At 35.5% G+C, this 13,146-nt stretch overlaps 1 protein-coding gene across 5 annotated transcripts; it reads left to right on the top strand.

Moving 5' to 3' along the window:
- The first annotated feature begins 2,224 nt into the window (after window positions 1-2,224).
- LOC117631664 (kinesin-like protein KIN-4A) lies at window positions 2,225-13,066 on the top strand. 5 transcript variants are annotated; one of them, XM_034364937.1, is made up of 27 exons: window positions 2,225-2,632; window positions 3,080-3,203; window positions 3,818-3,964; window positions 4,062-4,211; window positions 4,574-4,815; window positions 5,295-5,482; window positions 5,567-5,691; window positions 5,920-5,956; window positions 6,227-6,318; window positions 6,453-6,560; window positions 6,646-6,759; window positions 7,327-7,420; window positions 7,636-7,748; window positions 8,456-8,554; window positions 8,659-8,772; window positions 8,854-8,970; window positions 9,081-9,161; window positions 9,817-9,888; window positions 10,142-10,235; window positions 10,315-10,346; window positions 10,670-10,767; window positions 10,849-10,947; window positions 11,108-11,329; window positions 11,605-11,767; window positions 12,047-12,205; window positions 12,295-12,611; window positions 12,701-13,066. In XM_034364937.1, exons 2-26 carry the CDS (start codon window positions 3,087-3,089, stop codon window positions 12,505-12,507), a joined length of 3,090 nt encoding a protein of 1,029 aa, XP_034220828.1. In that variant the 5' UTR covers window positions 2,225-2,632; window positions 3,080-3,086; the 3' UTR covers window positions 12,508-12,611; window positions 12,701-13,066. The 5 variants fall into 5 exon arrangements, with proteins under 5 accessions (XP_034220828.1, XP_034220826.1, XP_034220829.1 ...); XM_034364935.1 differs by having other exon boundaries at window positions 2,225-2,679; XM_034364938.1 differs by having other exon boundaries at window positions 2,225-3,203; window positions 12,050-12,205.
- Window positions 13,067-13,146: the final 80 nt, after the last annotated feature.

The raw sequence follows: 13,146 nt of genomic DNA, 5'->3' as shown, positions 1-13,146 counted from the left end.
AGCTTAATTATTCATTTGTCTACAATTACTTCCCATATATGAAGCACCATTTTGCATAAGAATGCTTCTATTACCACCTTCAAGTTTCAACATGCTCACGTCATTATTTTCATAAATCCTGTTAAGTTCTAAAGAGAAGAAGAAGAAAAATTAATTACATGCCAAATGATGCGACAAATGATATATACAACCAACACATTGACACATCATGTACACAACCCACCACAAGAAGTATGGTGCCTTTTGGTTTTTTGTTTGGTGCCTTTTGGTTTTTTGTTTGCAAAATCTGCTGCCTTGGCAAAGGTTTTTGAAGAACAAAAAAAAAACCTATATGGCCACCATCAACTACAACACATCAGGGAAATATTATTTTCTTAAGTTTATTTGTATTCTTTGTTTCTTTTGACAGTGTTTAATGAAATATTCTTTTTTGACCCCCAAAAAAATAGAGAAAGCTTTTAACGTTGGACTCAATAAAAATTCTCACAAGCCCTTCAACCCACAATTGCAGACGTAGTAAGTAATTGAAACTAACAAGTAGGAAGAGGCTTTCAAAAACGAAATGTTAACCTAATTCTATTGTTCTTGTGTTTACAACTAATACATATGTGAAACTTAATTATTTATATTTTTGCACTTTGCATTTGTGAAGCTTATTCGGTTGATGTCAATAAATTTTGATGGATTCAAACTACAAAGGTAAGATTTTAAGCTAGCCCGCCCACAGAAAAATTCGTAATTATGTCCTTGAATGTACACGTTATAATTACTTACGCATATTGTGGTACATAAAATGTGTCTTTGTACTGATTCTAGCTGTCAATGTCCTGTATAGTTATGCAACCTAACCAATCTCTCCTTCTTTTTTGTCACTTATGTTAGAACTAGCATTCTTTAATATGCAATCTTAGAATAAAAATTTTGCACAGATGACCATCATTTTTCTACAATTACAAAGCAAACCTTTTCGATGTAGACCCTATTGAGTATGACTTGTCACCTTATTACGAAAACAAAGGAAGTGGCTTACAATTCAATTAATTTTTTGAAAATAGTTTAAGGAAGTCTAAACTCTAACCTCTCTTACTTACTCATGTCATTTTTAGACTATTTAGGTTGGTAAGACTCTTGTCGCTATAGTCCGTATTACCTAATATATATATATATATATATATATATATATATATATAAACAAGAAGATTATGATAACATCAATGTCTTAAAACAAAACTAATCCATATCCAAAACCAATAGGACTATTTGATATCATTTGATGGGGCCTCATTCCGGATACTTGGCTCGTTTTGGGGAGAATCCGATGGATGAAGGTTTCGAAGGGTTAGGTGCATAGACTAGAAAACTTGAACTTTTCTCTTTTGAAGTTGAAATCTTTGTCTTTTTTATACCCCCTTTTTTTGTGTGTGTGGTCATTCTTCATTTCTTTAGGAGAAAGGACATTTTGAACAAACCTTATAACAACAACATTTGGGTGAGCTAGCTTAATGCTTCAATTGTCTTTTACCACATTCATATCCAAGCTATGTATTTACAAAGAAAGAGGCGGTGGTTATTGCTTTTATCATCATATGATTAAAGACATTTCTCTATCTCTTTTGTTTTTTCTTTCTACAATTCATTAATTACCAAAAAAAAGAAGACTTTTTTGTTTTTTGTTTTTTTTCTTCAAATGTCAAACATAAGTTTATAGTTCCCTAAACAGAAGAGTAGAGTTGAACCCAACCATTTTTTCCAACTTATATGTTATTTTCACATTAAGGGCGTAGCCAAAGTCAGGCTCCACCTATTTTACAACTCCCTCTAAAGCATCTTCAGGGAAGTCGTCAAATTTTAATGAAATTTTAATTAAAATGGTTAAAAAACTATTATGAGCCAAAGTTAGGCGTGATTATAGAATAAAGAAGCTGCTAGAGCTAAGGTTTTCCCTTGTTATAGCCAAAATAGGCAAGGAGCAGTGTATGACAACTCTTACAGTTAAGTATCGAATTTTAACAGCCAATCTAAAAATCCTAAGTACGTCTCGCATCCAATTGAGTTCTATTCTAGTGCTGTCCTTTTAATGTGATAATCTGGTGTGGGATAAAAAATTGGTATGCGTAGAATTTTCTAATATGTAATATAAACAAATATTAAAAAGAAGAAGAATATATATATATATATATATAATACCGTTATCAAGCATAGGTTAACTAACAGTGGGAGATTTCTCAGCTTCATGCCCAGTAATATCACTGCAATTTTAGAATAATATTTTATGGTTTTTGCATCTTGGTAACTGAGAGGAGGCACATTATTTTTTCTCCTTCTTTTGTGTTTCCGAAGAAAAAAGATAATTATATATACTTGTTTCAAGGTATCTCTGTATTTTTTTTATTTTTGTTCTTTTGCAAGAAACCAAGTACTCTCGACAGTTGGAAATACCTCGAAACCAAGTGTACGGTTGAAGACTGGAGGTTGGCTGGCCTTAAAGCTTTGGCCTTTCTGAACAGTAGGCAAGTGGAAGCACAGCACACTGACTGGGAACTGGAGGGCAATTTGGGAAAGCAAAGATATACACACACAGCAGCAGCAACCAAGCAAACAGTCTTCAGCTTGGTTTGGCTTTTGGGTCTCGGTCAGTGATTGAGCAGTCAAGAACAAGGAAAATGATTTGATAGTAACGTATATTTACACCAAGTATTTCTATAATTGTATTGCTTCTGTTGTTGTTGTAGTAGTTATCTCTGCCTCCTTGCCTTTGCCTTTGCCTTCTGCTAGTCTTCTTTTCAAACCAATCCTAAACCCCGCCCTCCCCTTTTTTCCAACCACAACTCCCTCTGTCTCTGTCTCTGTCTCTGTCTCTGTCTCTCTCTCTCTCTCTCTCTCTCTCTCTCTCTCTGTGTCTGTTGAAAACCCACTTGTTGTTGCATCATTTTCTTCATCCTAACTCCAACTGATTAGAAAATGAGATCAAGATTCTAACAAATTTTATCTCTTTCTGTATAACCCACCTATTTGCATGCCCTTTTTCTCTCTTTTTTCACTCTTCCCTTTTTCAATTCACTCTCTTTATTTGTGATAGTAATTCAATGGAGGCATCAGAGAATTGCTGTGTCAAGGTAGCCCTTCACATTAGACCGCTTATTGATGATGAACGCCTTCAGGGTTGTAAGGAATGTGTTACTGTCACACCCGGAAAGCCTCAGGTACTCTGCTTTCTGTTTTGCAATAAGGAAGTGGGTTTCTTGAGATTGAAATTGCTGGTGTTACTGTATTTGGATATCTAGGTTTTGTTTTTTAAGTTAAAGATTAATGTAAGGTTTAGTTCGTCTTTTTTGTGCATAGTCAAATGAATTGTTGGTGTTTCCAGATTGTACCTCTGTCGAATTAATGGAGTTTTGTAATTTTGTGTTTCATCTGTTATGTGTCTCTGTTTTTGGAAGTGGGCATAAAGCATGAAGAATTAGAAGCCATTCTCTCCTTTGTTTATGTTACTTATGGTTCATAGGACTTAACTAGTTTGGTTTTTTCACAATCTGAAATTTGGTAACAACCCTATGCGGTGCTGTGTGATATAAATCCAGCTTCTCATTTGGTAAGTGTTAAATCATAGTCCGTTACATTTTTCTTTTCGGATATTTTCTGTTTCTACTGAGTCATCTAGATTTAGGAAAGTTAAGGTAGAAGGTGATAAATTTAGGAAAGTTAAGCATTTGGCATAATACCTTTTTTTCATATTAGGTGGCTATGTTTGTGTTTGCAATTTTTTCGCTTGCTGTTTTAGTTGCTGATAGTATGATCTTTGTTGACCATGGTGCAGATAAAAATTGGCCCACATTCTTTTACATTTGATCGTGTCTATGGCAGTGGTGGAGGTCCATCACCTGCCATATTTGAAGATTGCATTTCTCCACTTATTCATGGTTTATTCCAAGGATACAATGCTACTGTACTTGCTTACGGTCAGGTAATGTCTGTCCTGTACAAAATGTGCCTTATGGTTGAACAAGACCATGCATCTGGTCTCCTGTTATTTTAACAGTTGAAATATAAATATGCTGCAGACAGGATCTGGAAAGACATATACCATGGGAACTGGCTCTGGAGATGGCTGCCAGACGGGGCTGATTCCTCAAGTTATGAATGCATTGTTCAACAAGATTGAAATATTGAAGGATCAAACAGAATTCCAAATGCAAGTTTCCTATATTGAGGTGCATTCCTTATATTGTTCATCTTCCTACTTTTTCATAGATATGTCCTCAGTCATGTGCTTTGAAAAACTTGTAAACCATATGCAATGACCAAAAGGAAAAGGCAAAACGAAAGAGAAGTGGAAAATGTTATAAGCAGTCTTGATTGCCTGTATTACAGATGATAGATCCCAAAATATCTCTAATTTTTTAAAGGCGACTCGAAAAGGGACCTTCTTCTGGAGAGGGGTCCAACTCAAAACAATGATAGTATCAGCAAGTCTTTCTACAATGGCTAGTTATCTATTACTTTTCATAGCACAATCTCTCGCCAATTGTTTTTTCCATAATAACAGAATTAATTAGAGGGTTTAAATTTTCAGATTCTGAACGAAGAAGTGTGTGACTTGTTGGATTCTCTATCTATGAAAATGGAGACTACAAATGGACATGCCGCAAAAGTTGGAAGGCATCCGATACAAATTCGTGAAAAATCAAATGGAGCTATAACACTAGCAGGATTAACTGAAGTTGCTGTAAATTCGTTACAAGAAATGGCCACTTGCCTGGATCAAGGATCATTAAACAGAGCAACGGGGAGTACAAACATGAACAACCAATCTAGGTAAACCTTGAATGTCAAATTTTCTTTGCCATGCAAATTCACTTTTTGCTGACTGACAAGGTCAGTTTCAATGTGTTCTTTTTGGGTTCTGACCCCCCAACCATGCAATCTTGTTGGGTAAGGTCTGTTTGTCATAATGGTCGGAAATATTCAGTTTTTAAGTATATCCAATGCACTCATTACTTTTCAACTTTTAGCATGAAAAACTCTAAATTTTGTGAAATATGAAGGTTTATAAATAAAATTGGGAGGAACTTGGTTCTTTATAGATATCTTCAGCCTGGGACTTATTGATAGAGTCCTTGAATTCAAATAATTTTGTTTATGGTATTACTGTTTCCGAGATTAAAAAAAAAATCATTTGCAAGGATGCATTAGTGTAACAATTGAAGTGCTAGAAAATCTTATTACACTTACAGTTTAAGAGTGAATGCCCATAATTTAATGGCATATGGTTCCAATTTTTATGGTGGTACCAGTCGATCACATGCCATCTTCACAATCACATTAGAACAGATGCGAAAAATCCGTTCAGCTTTTCCCGGGAATGACACTCCAGATGAGGATATGGGTGAAGAGTATTTTTGCGCAAAGCTCCATTTGGTAGATCTTGCTGGATCCGAACGAGCAAAGAGAACAGGTTCCGATGGTCTTCGGTTAAAAGAAGGTTGGTAAACTGTTTCTGAATGTAATTGTAATGTAACTTTCAATCATAAAGTAATGAGACGTGTAAATATTAACTTATGAATAGGTATACATATTAACAAGGGACTTCTTGCACTTGGTAATGTCATCAGTGCATTGGGGGATGAGAAAAAGCGAAAAGAGGGTGTGCATGTCCCTTACCGAGACAGTAAACTGACTCGACTTTTGCAGGTTAGATAAACATGACTGTTCTGCCTGCTATGCCTGAGATATAATTTCATGTAAAATCTTAGCGTTATTTTTCAAATGTACATGCTGATGCTGGCATGGCAATGTGTCAACATTACTTTTGAAACATCACTTATCAAACATGAATGATACATTGGGGGATGAAGTTTCTGTATTGGCTTGCTTTATTTTTTCCTGTTCTGATCTGGGTTCACTTGTGCAATTTGGCAGGACTCACTTGGTGGAAACAGCAAAACTGTAATGATAGGTAACCCTTACGAGCTTGTTACGATGATGTGTGCTTTGGTCCAGTGCCACTAAGAATATAGTGTGACATTTATTCGTACTTCCCTTGCTCAACTATTTCATTGAACTGAGTGATGTGTTTTCCAATATGGAAATAATTTTTTATTGGAAGGAATAATCTTGGATCATTTGTGTACTTTTCAACAAGATAGTCTGGAATTTTTCTCCTCTTTGATTGAAGATGGATGCCTTTCATGCTTCTTACTTTTGGTGAAATTTGCTATGCTTCCAGCTTGCATCAGTCCTGCTGATATCAATGCCGAGGAAAGTCTTAACACTCTGAAATATGCAAATCGTGCTCGTAATATCCAGAACAAGCCTATTGTAAGTTTGTCAGATGACTTTCTTATGACTAGGTTTGCTAAAATTCCCTTTACACACTGTGTTAGTTGATGAGTACGGTGTTTCATATTCCATGAATTTGGACCAACATGAAACATTCTTGTTTTTGGGTACAGGTTAATAGAGATGTGATATCCAATGAGATGCAAAAGATGCAAGAGCAGCTAAAATTATTGCAGGCAGAGCTATGCGCTCGTGGTGGAGCTCCATCAGATGAAGTGCTGGTATTTTGCATAAAATAGATTTTTCATTTATTTAAATTAATTTTATGCATCTTTTTATGGACACAAAAAAAAATTGGTTGCATAGGTTCTTAAGGAAAGGATTGCTTGGCTTGAGGCTACCAATGAGAATCTTTGTCGAGAACTTCATGGATACCGCAGCAGATGCGCTGTTGTGCAGCAGTGTGAAACAGATGTGCAAGTATGTCAACGGAATTTTACTGTTTATGTCTTTCATAAGTGATATTTAGCTGGTTGAGAATTTAAAAATCTCATGTCGGTAGTTAAGCCTTATATCTTAATATATAAAATCTTGAGCTTATACAATCATTGTTAACGGGGTTTTGGGTTGGATGCTCCAACTCTAACATGGTATTAGATTGGGCAATTCATCCACATGTTGGCCCAATATACCACACATGCTTTCAGATCACATTGTCACCCAATGTAATTGATACATGTGTTTGGCTCAATGCAGCCACACGTAAGGGGCTGTCGGGAATTTAAAAATTCCACAAGGAGCATTCTAAGGCTTAGGCGTAAATCTCAGTATATTAAGTCTTGAGCTTCTTCTACCCATTGCTAATTGGTTTTGTGTTCGATTTTCCAACTTCAACATATCTTTTACTTATTTAATTGAAAAAAGCTTTCCTAGATGTCACTAACTAGGTATATTAAGGTTGTAGTTTGACATCATATTCAAATTTATATAACAATTTACAATTTAATTGCTGGATGATCTTCATGTTGATATTTTTCCACTTCTCAGGAAGGCCCTGTTTGTTTCCCAAAAAGTGATGGACTTAAGAGGGGCTTCCAGAGTATGGACTCATCTGATTATCAGATGGGGGAAATTACATCAGGTAAACACTCATTCCATTCATAATTTTGACCAATTTAAAAGAATGATGTTTTTTCTTTTAATTTTCTTTAAAATAAGGAAATTTAGAATAATGTTGTTAACAGGCCAATTTTGGTTGGGCTTGATTTATGAAATGCTTATTCTGATACATAAATCATCTTTTTCTTGGTAGTTTGGCCTTCACTTTTTCGGAATTAAATTGCCAAATTTTTTCAGGCGAAAATTCTAAGGAAATCGATGAAGTAAAAAAAGAGTGGGAGCATCAACTTTTGCAAAACACTATGGATATAGAGTTGAATGAGTTGAACAAACGCTTGGAGCAAAAAGAGGTTTTACTTTCATCTATGTTTCCATATGCAAGTTATCCATGGGATTGAACTTGAAGAAAAATACTTATAATCCAACTAATATATGTACTATGTTTATAAGTTCTTTAAATGATTTCATATCATACATGCATAACTGATCTAATGGTTGCAAAATATGAGTAAATATGGTTAGTATAGTATTTCTTTATCTTCTTTATTTTTTGGGGTGAAATTTCTGTACAGTATTTCATTATAACATGCTAGGTTCCTAATTTTTCAATTCCAAAGTCTGCAGATAGTCCTTCTTTGTTATGATTGTAATCTTTCTAATATTTTGTATATCACACAAATGAATACATGGCTCAGGAATGCTAAAAAAAAGAACAGAAATTTTTTTTGGGATGCAATATCAATCTGTACTGTTCTTAGACTTTTGCTTCTGTAAGTTTATAAAAAAACAAAAAAAAAACTGTTTAGTGAATATGTACAAGTATAATCTTGATTCTTGAGTAGACGTGCCTAACAATCTCCAAGCAAATTTAATTTGGTGTGACGTGAAGTCATTTTCACTTTCAGTACCTTAATTATTTCTGAATTAACTGAGCTGGCAGTCAGTGTCCCAATCAACCTTTATTAATCTTTTTGGCATGTTTTTATTTATATAACGGAATGGAATGATAACCTTACCTCTGCGCTACCCCAAAGTCATAGCTTCCACTTTTTTGCAGTCTGAAATGAGACTTTTTGGAGGGATTGACACTGAGGCACTGAAGCAGCACTTTGGAAAGAAAGTTTTGGAACTCGAAGAAGAGAAAAGAATTGTGCAGGTCAAATAGAACATGTTTGACTCTTTTTATTTTGCTAAAATATATTTGAATTTTGATTGTTTAATATTCCCATATTTTATGGCTGATATTCGTAACAATCACAGCAAGAGAGGGACCGCTTATTGGCTGAAGTTGAGAGCCTTGCTACTAACTCTGTCATACAAGGACAAAAAATGCAAGATGTGCATGCGCAAAAATTAAAGTTTCTCGAAACACAGGTGATGCTGTGAAATATTTAGATACCATTCTGGTCGCCTATATTTGTGCTGATGGTTGAATGTTTCAATTATGAACCACAGATTTTAGATCTTAAGAAGAAACAAGAAAACCAGGTCCACCTTTTAAAGGCAAAACAAAAAAGTGAGGAAGCAGCAAAGCGGCTGCAAGCTGAAATACAATATATCAAAGCTCAGAAGGTTGGTTCTCTTTTCTCCCTATTTCAGACAGTTCTGTAAACAATGATGTGAATTGTATAATTTTTTTGTAACTTTTGGGTCTTTGTTACCTGGTTGTTCTTCATATGCAGGTTCAGTTGCAGCATAAAATAAAGCAAGAGGCAGAACAATTTCGACAATGGAAGGCTTCTCGTGAAAAGGAATTGCTACAGGTGCTTTACCTTCCATAAAAATATGTAATCTGGTCATCTTTAATATCTCCAAATTCATGGCTGGTGGGTTCCTAGTAAAGATTTTGTTATTTCCTTGATATATATATATATTACAATTGGATATTGGAGCATTTAAGCAACTGGATATCTTTACTTCTTCGGGAGGGGTTAAGAGCTGTAATGTTTGTTGCATGCACTGTGGAAATTCAGAAATTTATGTTATGACATTCCCGTTAAATAAAGATATATCATCATGTTTGAGAGAAATGAAACAGAATATGAAGACATTTCAATAATTACAAACTTAATCTACTGTTATAAATCTGTGTCTTGAAGCCAATAATTTTTTTCTTAAATATGAAGTGCAACAATGCTTTCTTTTGGTATCATGTTGTTGTGTTACCTTACTCCGTGGACGGTTTGGTCTAATGGGCTTCACCTATCATTTTGTATCGTATCACACATTTTTTAATGTCTCGAAGTGCTCCTGATATTTTGGAATTGGTTGCCAAAAGTAGGCCCTGTAATCTTTTTGGGGTTTCCTTGTAAAGGCCATTTTATTTTAGTCGTGCTAATTCTTGTTATGTCATTGCTTTCTATTCTTGTATTATTTAGTGTTGGTTTTGAAGTTTGATTATGATTTTATCACAAGCAGCTAAGGAAGGAAGGGAGGAGAAATGAGTATGAACGGCACAAGCTTGAAGCTCTGAATCAGCGCCAGAAAACGGTAAATATTTATATTTGGAAATAAATGCTGACAGTTAACCTTCCCTTCTCTCATTTCGACCCTAAATAAAAAATAAAAAATTCCCTTCTCTCTGTGCATCTATGTCTGCTTCACCATGCGTGCTAAATTGATAGACTTTAAAAAGGTTTTAAACAAGATATATGCTATGTTGGGAGTATGGGGTAAATTACTTTTTCTCATTGATATTGAAAAATTTATTGAATGTTGCCAATCATTTTAATCGATCTTGCAGGTTCTTCAAAGAAAGACAGAAGTGGCAGCAACTGCTACCAAGCGGCTTAAGGAGTTGTTAGAAGCTCGCAAATCTGCTGTACGTGACAACTCAGGTAATTCTTTTTTCTATTCTTTTGGAAGTATTCTTTTGTTACATAATCTCATTTCCTAATTTAGTGTTGTCTCCATCAGTTAACCCCAACAGGCATACTTCAGCCAGCCAGGTAAAGATCTGTACTTTTCATCTTAGTGCAATTTTTAAATTTAATGTTGGGAACATCCGTCTGTCAAATCCAGCAACATGTTTATAGGTTGGACAGCTTACGGTCACAATGACTCATCCCTTTTCATATCTGGAAAGAAATTCATGTATAGCCAAAAGTATGCTTATTATTATTAGCATCGCTTGTTGGTTTGTATTTACTCTAATCGATCGTTGAGCTTGTGGTTCTTTTAAACCCAGCCTGGAAAACCCTAAAAGAGATTTGTTCTATTATCTCTGCTATAATTTTATGTCAAACAATTTCAATATGAGTTGCATCTCCAGAGCAATGAAAGATCTTTACAACGGTGGCTTGATCATGAGCTGGAAGTCATGGTGCATATGTATGAAGTTCGTTTCGAATATGAGAAGCAAAAGCAAGTGTATGTACTTCTATTTTTCTGATACTTTCTGTATATTGCAATGAATGTGTTTAGACTGGGATTAATGAGAAAGTATTGTAGGCGAGCTGCACTGGAAAAAGAATTGGCGTTACTTAAACAAGCAGATCAGCTTTCTTCTGAAGGGCAGAGTACCCAAAGAGGAAAGAGTGGATATTCCAGGTATGTCTGCTAAATTTTTTGATGTATGTATACATAAATATGCAGATTTAAACAGACAATGACTACACATGCAAGTTGATATGCAATGCAATACAATTGCCATGTTTTGTTAGTATGATATTATCTCCATTTTGACATTTTTGTATTTTCAACCAATCAGAGTGTTATCCATGTCACTGGATGCAAGAATGGCAAGAATAGCTTCACTTGAGAACATGCTTGGCATGTCTTCAAACGTTCTCGTGGTGATGGCTTCACAACTGTCAGAGGCAGAAGAAAGGGAGCGGAGCTTAAGTGGTCGTGGGCGTTGGAATCAGTTGCGTTCAATGGGTGATGCTAAGAACTTGCTTCAATATATATTTAATGCTGCTGCAGAAGCAAGGTGCTTATACAACCTACATAGAATCTGATGGAAGCTATATTGCATTCTCGAGGATTACTTTATTTCAACTATCGAGTACACATTCTTTGATGCTCAGTGAACTGTTTAAGATTTTTTTAGAATAGTATATGATGTTTGGTCACATAATTTGAGGTATAGTTTTTGTCTGAGTAAATATTACCTCTTCGCAACAGCAAATAAGAAAATTAACAATGAATAGTCCCAAAGTTGTGATTACAATGTGTGAAGTTAATAACTTGTTCCTGTTTCAACAGGTGCCAGTTGTGGGAGAAGAATATGGAAATTAAGGACATGCAAGATCAACTGAATGAGCTTGTAACTCTACTGCGAAAAAGTGAAGCACAGAGAAAAGAGCTCGTGAAGGAACAAAAAGTGACAGAACAAGCTGTTGCTGTTGCCTCAAGTACATCCGCTTTGGTGAGACCACCTGCTAAACATGTCATGGTTTTCAACATTTCTTGCATTATAACTTCTTCTCATCCTTAGCTTGGGAAATTTATTTGGAAACCCTTGTTTTTAAGATCAATATGCATACCTACCATGATTTAAATGGTTATTTTAAGGCCTAACATCCTTATATCTGATAAAGCATTATTTAGTAAGCTCATATTTACTCCACATTTTGTGTCTCAAATTTATACCTCTCCGTCAATTTTTGAATTGTTCTTACTACTGCTTAAATGGGATGGGACTCAACAGGGGAATTCACGCACTTCATTAAAGCACTGTGTCGATGATATAAGTGGTCGTTTATCTCCAAGGTCGCTTCCGGCACCAAAGCAGCTCAAATTCACACCTGGAATAGTTAGTGGGTCAATTCAAGAGTCGGCAACATTTCTGAACCAGACACGAAAGGTAATTCATTTGCTTTCAGGCTATCTTTAGTGTTGTAATTCTCCTCCTTGCTTAAGAAAATAGTCATCATTGCATCATGGTGAGTGCAGATGGTACCAATTGGGCAATTGTCTATGAAGAAACTAGCAACGGTGGGTCAAGGAGGGAAACTTTGGAGGTGGAAGAGAAGCCATCATCAGTGGCTGCTACAGTTTAAATGGAAGTGGCAGAAGCCTTGGAGACTCTCAGAATGGATCAAGCACAGTGATGAGACAATAATTAGATCGAGGCCTCGCCCACAGGCTCAGATAGATATTATGTGATAACTTCATTTTCATCAGCTTCCTTCCATGTTGTACTTGTACATACATCTTGACTGCCATATATGATCCAACATATGGCTTGGTGAAAACAACTGTAACTGCTGGTAATCATTCTCCTCCTGTTATAAAATAGAAGCACAAAAAGCTTCATTCTTGAAATAATGAAACTGCATTCTTTGTTGCCTGCATGCAGGGTGCGCAGGGGTGTTGTAAATTGGCAGGAGGATGGCAGGTTCGACTAACCAACTTGTCATGCAAGCAGTCTCACGAAACTTGCATAAGACGGCCAAATTGGAGTGCTGTTGCATCTGGTGGAAGAAGACACGGTCATGCAAGAAATAGGTGGTTTATGATTCTAACATCTGGTGTTGATTTGTTTTCCCCTTTCCTTTTCTGTACATCGTCCATTAGATACATAGGCATACCACTTAGTTTGTCAGAATTTGGCTTTGGCATGTGATCTTTTGTTTTTGTACTTATTTTCTCTTTTATTATGTGACAGTTTTACTCAGACAAATTTTTTAAGTCAAATGAACATAGACTTCATACACTTTTTTTACTTCAAATTCCACTTGGCTGATAATAAAATTCAACATGAAAGTTAAAGCACAGTTGCCCTAGAAATCAGAGCTCATAATT

Source organism: Prunus dulcis, chromosome 6, assembly GCF_902201215.1.
Source record: "Prunus dulcis chromosome 6, ALMONDv2, whole genome shotgun sequence".
NCBI lineage: Eukaryota > Viridiplantae > Streptophyta > Magnoliopsida > Rosales > Rosaceae > Prunus > Prunus dulcis.
The sequence above is the reverse complement of the archived record's forward strand: the minus strand, read 5'-3'. Positions and strand labels throughout refer to the sequence as shown.